Here is a 6,844-nt window from a genome sequence, read left to right as displayed (position 1 = left end):
CATCTTCTTTACATTTTGTGTGCATGCAGCTAAAGAATCAATAGAAGAAGAAATAACTTCTTAGGCCGACCAAACAATTTTTTGCCAGGTCAGCTTCTTACAGTCCGGTCCCATCTGTCAGAAAATGATTAAATGGGCTAAATCACCTGATCAGTGCAATTTACAAAAAGTTTACTGAAAACGCAGTGATTTTTGCACAAAATTAGGGATTAGGTGGTTTTCTGCAATCGATGCCCCAAACGTGGTGGTTTTTTGCAATTCACTCCTCCATAAGAGAGAAACAAAAACCAGAGAAATTCAGACCGTGTGCATCTTCTTTACATTTGTATGCATGCAAGTAAAGAAAAGAAAAAAGTTCATAGAGCGACCAAACCATTGTACATCTCCACTGCTAGGGTTCGGATGAAGATGGTGTTTCCTGATTCTGCGCATTACCAAGTTTAAGACCATTTACCAACTGTTTGATCTGGTCCCTAGTGAGAGTTCCATGCTCGAGAAGGGCGTCGGCTAGCACATTAAGCTCGTTGCGGTGCGCCGTGATAATATTTTCCGCGTTCTTGCGAGCATTGACCAGTAATTCTTTCACCTCCTCATCGACCAGGGCTGTCGCTTGCGAACTCAAGGTCGGCGTCTGCTTCCCATCATTGTTGCCGTAGCAAACAGGGCCGATCCGCTGGCTCATTCCATACTTGGTGACCATGTCTGTCGCCAGCTGAGTCGCCTCTCTTAGACCAGACAGGGCGTCAGAGCTCACCTCGCTCTCTCCAAATATAACCTCCTCGGCTACCTTGCCGCCCATGAGGATGTCCAATTTCGCCAGCATCTTCTTCCTTGAGAATTTATAGGCGTCTTCTTCCTCAGGCATCTGGATCACCATGCCAAGAGAGTTTCCCCTCGGGATAATGGTAGCCTTGTAGATAAGGTGAGCGCCATCCGTGTGGATAGCAACAAGGGCCCTTCCTCCAGTGTAGTATGCAGTCATGTTCCTGCAGTTATCAGGTATCACCGCCGATTTGCGCTCGCTGCCCATCATGATCTTGTCCTTGGAATATTCAATGTGATCCATCGTAACAGCTTCCGACCCATCCTTGGCAGCCTTCAGAGCAGCCTCGTTCACCAAGTTTGTAAGGGCTGCACCGGAGAATCCTGGTGTCCCCCTCGCAATCATCATCAGATCCACACCCTTGGCTTTGACCTGAAAAAATAAGAAGATTTGTAGTGAAAGGCCAAAGTCCTGCATTGAAGATTATGAAGACGCCTTATCCTTCTGGACAGAGTATGTACCTTTGACATACAAGCCTCTAGGATCTGCCGCCGGCCCTCAACATCTGGATTAGGAACCTGAACATGACGGTCAAAACGCCCGGGTCTAATAACGGCTTTATCCAGTGACTGTGGGAAGTTGGTCGCTGCGAGAACAATGATACCGTCATTCTGCTTGAAGCCATCCATCTCAACGAGCAGCTGGTTCAGAGTTTCCCTCGCCCCATTTCTGTCATTTACTTGCCTTTGCCCAGCGATGGTGTCAATCTCATCGATGAATATGATGCAAGGGGATTGCTTCTTTGCTTCACTGAAGAGCTCCCTCACTCTTTTAGGCCCAACACCCACCCACATCTCCTCGAAGTCGCTGCCGCTGCGCGCAAAGAATGGGACGCCAGCTTCGTCAGCGACAGCTCTCGCCAACATGGTTTTCCCTGTGCCTGGTGGGCCAGCAAGCAGAACACCCTTTGGAAGCTTGCCACCAAGGCTCGTGAAATGCTGCAAATTAAGCATGATAGGTTACCAACTTGATCAACATCTAGTCTACAGAAACAAAAAGGAGAACTGAAATGCACCAGGCTGCATACAAGTTTCTTAATTGGTGATGGTGATGTCTCTCACCTTGGGATTCCTTAGGTAGTGAACTAAGTCCTCGAGCTCAGCTTTTGCTTCGTCAACTCCCTTGACACCACGGAATCCCGTGGTTGATTTCATCGACATGCTACCTTTTTTGGCGTCAACGTAACTGGACTTCCTGCTTGAATCTGTGGTCCCTTTGTTCACATCATCAAAGTTACCGCCTTTTCCACTGACATCACTGGGCTTCGCACTTGAATTTGTGGCCGCCTTCTTCAAATCTTCCACGGCTTTGATTATATCATCCAACACTTTGTTCACTTCATCCAAGGTACGGCTTTTTCCAGTGGCCCCCTTACTCGAATCATCCAACACTTTGTTCACTTCATCCAAGGTACGGCCTTTTCCAGTGACCCCCTTGTTCGAATCATCCAACACTTTGATAGAAAAATTACGATATTCTTCATCCGTGCCTAGGTCACCCGATCTGTTAAGCATAGCATAGAGCACAAGGCCAAGATAGGCTGCAGTGGTCCCCATCACAGTCCAAAAAGCTATGTCCAATGTTTTGGACGGGTGGACCGGTTCTGACTTAGCAGTTCCTCCTGGAGAAAACAAGTTGCCAAAAGAATTGCGCGCCGGTTCTGACTTAGCAGTTCCTCTTGGAGAAAACAAATTGCCAAAAAAATTGCGCGCCGGTTCTGACTTAGCAGTTCCTTCTGGAGAAAACAAGTTGCCAAAGAAACTGCGTGCCGGTTCTGACTTAGCAATTTCTTCCGCAGAAAACAAGTTGTAAAATAAATTGTGCGCTTCTTTTTGCGTGGGAAAAGAATAACATACAGTTAGCGAAAGGAATGCGTGAAAAAGAAACGGCGGGTACCTTGAGTTTTCAGCTCAGCACTGATGCGGGCGTTTATGTACTTGGAGAGAGCGAATCACTTATCCCAACCCACGCCGTGCAAGATGTGTCCCAGCCTGTGACACAAGCACGCAGAGAAATTGAGATGGCCTGAGCATATGGTGGTATTCAACAATTATTAATCGCCTAAACTGTGAAGCCCTAGATCTAAAGGGCACCACTCTGAAACGCAGAGATGCGGCAGTGTCGCGGTTTCAGCATCGATGAGCTAGCCTTTTGTTTTTTGAGGGAAATCGATGAGGTAGCTAGCTAGCATCGAGCACATGGGCGAACACCTGGTGTTCCTTGGGGCTTGAAGCCCCAACAAAGATTGGGCGAGATCATTCATGATGGTTGAAGAAGTAACACAAGGAAAGGAAAGGATGGAAATACTACCCTGGATAGGATAGGGCGAGCCGGCATGCCATGAGGGACAGGACACGGACAGGACGACGTGCTGCTGGAGATTTATTCAGCCCAGTGGCTCGAGAGAAAGAAGGAAGGGAATAGCTCGGATTTGTTTGGGATTTGCTGTTCTTTGCGTCGTAGAGTACTCCTACAATTTGTTGTTAATTCCTAGATTCCTACGTACTCCCTCCGTTCGAAAATACTTGTCATCAAAATGGATAAAAAGGGGTGTATCTAGAACTAAAATACGTCTAGATACATCTTCTTTTATCCATTTTGATGACAAGTATTTCCGGACGGAGGGAGTAGATGAGATGGACTGCGCATGCGCAGTAGGAGTAGTATTTAACCGCATCCATGGATGAAACGTGCTTGTTTCTATCTCTGCTCTAATCTGGCTACGAACCCAAGGTAAACAAGGAAGAAACGGGCAGTTTCCCGGCGGCCAAAGAAGGAACGAATCTGAAGAGAAATATATGCCACCTGCTAGGAGGCCGGCCGCTGCCCCTCCCCGGCCGGATCTGGTCTGAGCCGGGGGCCAGTGAGGGAACGGCCGTCACCAGCAGCACCGGCGCTCCGCCGGTCTTCGCCGAGCTCGTCCACCATCCCGCCCAGCCCGCGAGGGTTGGGATGGGCGGCGAGGCTGTCGCTGCCGGGACCTGACTCAAGATTTTGGCACCTCAACTTGACCTCAAGAGGAATGCTTTCGGATCTGTTGTGCACGGGCGTCAATTCCTCACATTTGATTGATTGACGAGTTAAAAAGTCTAAAACTTGCAGGCTTCATGGTTACTTAATTAGAATTGGGATATTTCTGTATTAATAATTTTATCATTCCTTAACTCAGCTCGTTTCAGATCTATACTGTTAGCACTGGGATAGATCATAGATCTGTGCTTCTTGTAGTATATATGACCTTAATTTAAATATGAGTGATGTCCCAGTCATTTTAACTATGATTAGTAATAGCACTTCTGATTTGATGGTGAAATCATTAAACTGATATTGTGCTTTTGTTAACTGTATATTCTAATGCTCACATATGTAATTAATGAATGGATTTCATCCTTACTGATTGATGCTCTCTTTCAATTAATAATACATGCATGCCTTTATGTTCTGTGTTCATTGCCTGATTTTATAATACTTCTGGCCTCTTGCAAATAAATATTATACCTATTTGCACACTGCTGCCTTGGAACAATAATAAAATATGAATAGGTGCTATTTGCTGGCAGTCATTCTCTTTCCAAGATACATAAAAGTTCAAAGACTATCAATGCAAAAATATGAATATGTAAATTTTGTTCTCATTTCTCAGTTTTGGCGCCTCTTGTTGATGCAAGTGCACATGACTGTTATTGAAGACATGGTCTTGTTTTTGGCATGCCCAAGTATTGGGTGATGCTTGGCTGCATGGTTACTGCAGCTCCACTTACACCCTTCCACCAGTACCTACTTGGACACACAAAATATTAGTAGATACAATTGACTTCTGCTTATATTATGTTGCCAGCTTCATCAGTTTTGATCATTGGAATATTGCCTTCATACTATCTAATTTCTGCAGTTAAGATGCTCTTGACTAACCAGAAATGTTCTTTTGAGTTCCATACGTTGAGTAAAACATTTCAATCTGTCATTGCGTTAGCTATATAATTCCGTGATATCATTTCTGTACTGTGATAGTTTCTCATATTTTTGTATTATACTTGTATAGATTATACCTATTTGAAGTCATCAACTGAGATGTTGCAAACATTCCCTCCATGTGTTGCTTCCTTTTTCATGTTTTGCTACTAGATCATTTGCTTGAACTGAGATTGTTGGTGTATTTGTGCTTATAATTATGCTTCTATGTGGTTGTTGTGGCATGACCCAACCAAATAAACATTTGTGCCTTGATCAAGCTCTAAAAGTGTGGTGTTTCCTCTCTTTACAGGAGCTCGGGGCTGAAGAAATTTGAAGAAGCTTGAAGCTCGACAAAGTAAAGAGTAGCTAGTTATAATGTGGTGCTAGTTATGTTGTACAGTGGCCAGCATATCTGGTTGTATAAACACTATGTAAATACTGTAATTTCGTATGATGTACAGTAGTCAACATATTTGGTGCTAATTTTGGCTATCATTTCAATGGTTTCATATGTTCTCTTTCCATTTGAAATATTTTTCATTTTTTTATTATGGAAGTGTGAGAAATAGAAAGGTGACTAGTGGGACAAACGAAAAAGCCAAGTCCCAAAAAGTAGATGGTCTGTAAAAAGGCTGAGACCCAAAACAGAAATGGACTATAAAAGGGTTGAGGGCGAAAAAATTGGACTATAAGAGGCAATGGCCCTGAAATTAAAAAGGCTGAATAGTTGGGCCAGGCCCATATAGCTGACAAAATTAATAAGAAAAATATATATAAATAGGCTGAATTGTTGGGCTCGGCCCATGTAAAACACCGAATCGGATTGGGCTGAATCTTATCAGTGACCTTTTCAATAGGTCACAATTTTGCCATGTCAGATTGCCACGTTGGATCCGACGTGGCCTGGGTAGACAGCCAGTGACCAAAACAAAAGGTCATGGGTTCAACGACCTTCTGTTTTGGTCGTAAACGTCTACGACCTTCTCACAGAGAAGATCGTTAATGTCAGTTTACGACGGTCAGCTTTTGACCTTCTGTTTTTTGTCACAAAAAGGTCACAAATGGAAAACAATGACCATTCAGTGACCAATAGTGGTGGTCATAAGTTGACATATTTCTTGTAGTGAACCCAAGGAATGCGATAAATGTCTCAAATATTGCAGAGGGCCCGAAAAATGCCCTCGACCACGTCGTCGCCGGCGCCGCACCAGTACCTGCCCCGCGCCCGAGCCCCTGCCCGTGGCCCGCCCTCGCCGCCCCCGCCGTCACCGTCGCCAGCCGCCCCTGGTTAATTTTTATTAGATTAACTCTGTTTTTCTTCATTTTTATTAGATTTTTTACATGTTTTTAGATTTTCATATATTTATGTATGTACTTTTTAGATATATGTATTTGTTTATGTCTGTTCATATATGTATGTATGTATTTTTACATGTTGTTTGTATGTATGTATGTATTTTTTCAATTGTAATGATGTTTTAATGTATACATATATACAAGTTAGATTTTTAGATTTTTTTTATCTATATATGTTCTCTGATTTAGTATATTTTAGGTGCGTTTAATTTTTAAATTTTTTTTAAATATCTAGCTAGGAAAGGAAGAAGAAGAAAAAGAATGAGAGGAAAAAGGAAAATAAGAAGAGGAAGAAAGGAGAAGAAGAGGAGAGGAACAAGAGGAGAAATAAATAAGAAGAGAAAAAAATAAGAAAAAGAAGAGGAGAAGAAGAAAGGAATAGAGGAGAAGAAGAGAAAATAGAATATTTTCTTTTTTTTCTTCTTCTTCTCTATTCCTTTCGTCTTCTTCTTTTTTTTCTTCTTTTTTTTCTTCGATCGCTTCTCTTCTATTCCTTTCTTCTTCTCCTCCTTTTATTTCTTCTTTTGTCTTCTTATTTTTTATCGGGTATGTCGTTGTCGATATACCCCCTCCCGATAACTTCAACATGATGGGGGGGGGGGGTCGATATACCCCCTCCCCGATAACATTATTTTTCCACGTATGTATGTCGTCGTTGTCGATATAACCCCCTCCTGGATAACTTCAACATGAGGGGCGGTCGATATATAT

At 43.2% G+C, this 6,844-nt stretch overlaps 1 protein-coding gene across 1 annotated transcript; it reads right to left on the bottom strand.

Moving 5' to 3' along the window:
• Positions 1 to 391: 391 nt before the first annotated feature.
• On the bottom strand, positions 392 to 2,379 carry LOC119284124 (ATP-dependent zinc metalloprotease FTSH 5, mitochondrial-like). The gene is made up of 3 exons (XM_037563383.1): positions 1,885 to 2,379; positions 1,285 to 1,761; positions 392 to 1,195 (listed from the first exon to the last, which is right to left on the bottom strand). The coding sequence occupies exons 1-3, from the start codon at positions 2,377 to 2,379 to the stop codon at positions 392 to 394; spliced, it is 1,776 nt and encodes a 591-aa protein (XP_037419280.1).
• Between the last annotated feature and the right edge of the window lie 4,465 nt (positions 2,380 to 6,844).

Source organism: Triticum dicoccoides, chromosome 4A (genome assembly GCF_002162155.2).
Source record: "Triticum dicoccoides isolate Atlit2015 ecotype Zavitan chromosome 4A, WEW_v2.0, whole genome shotgun sequence".
NCBI classification, from domain to species: Eukaryota; Viridiplantae; Streptophyta; class Magnoliopsida; order Poales; family Poaceae; genus Triticum; species Triticum dicoccoides.
The sequence above is the reverse complement of the archived record's forward strand: the minus strand, read 5'-3'. Positions and strand labels throughout refer to the sequence as shown.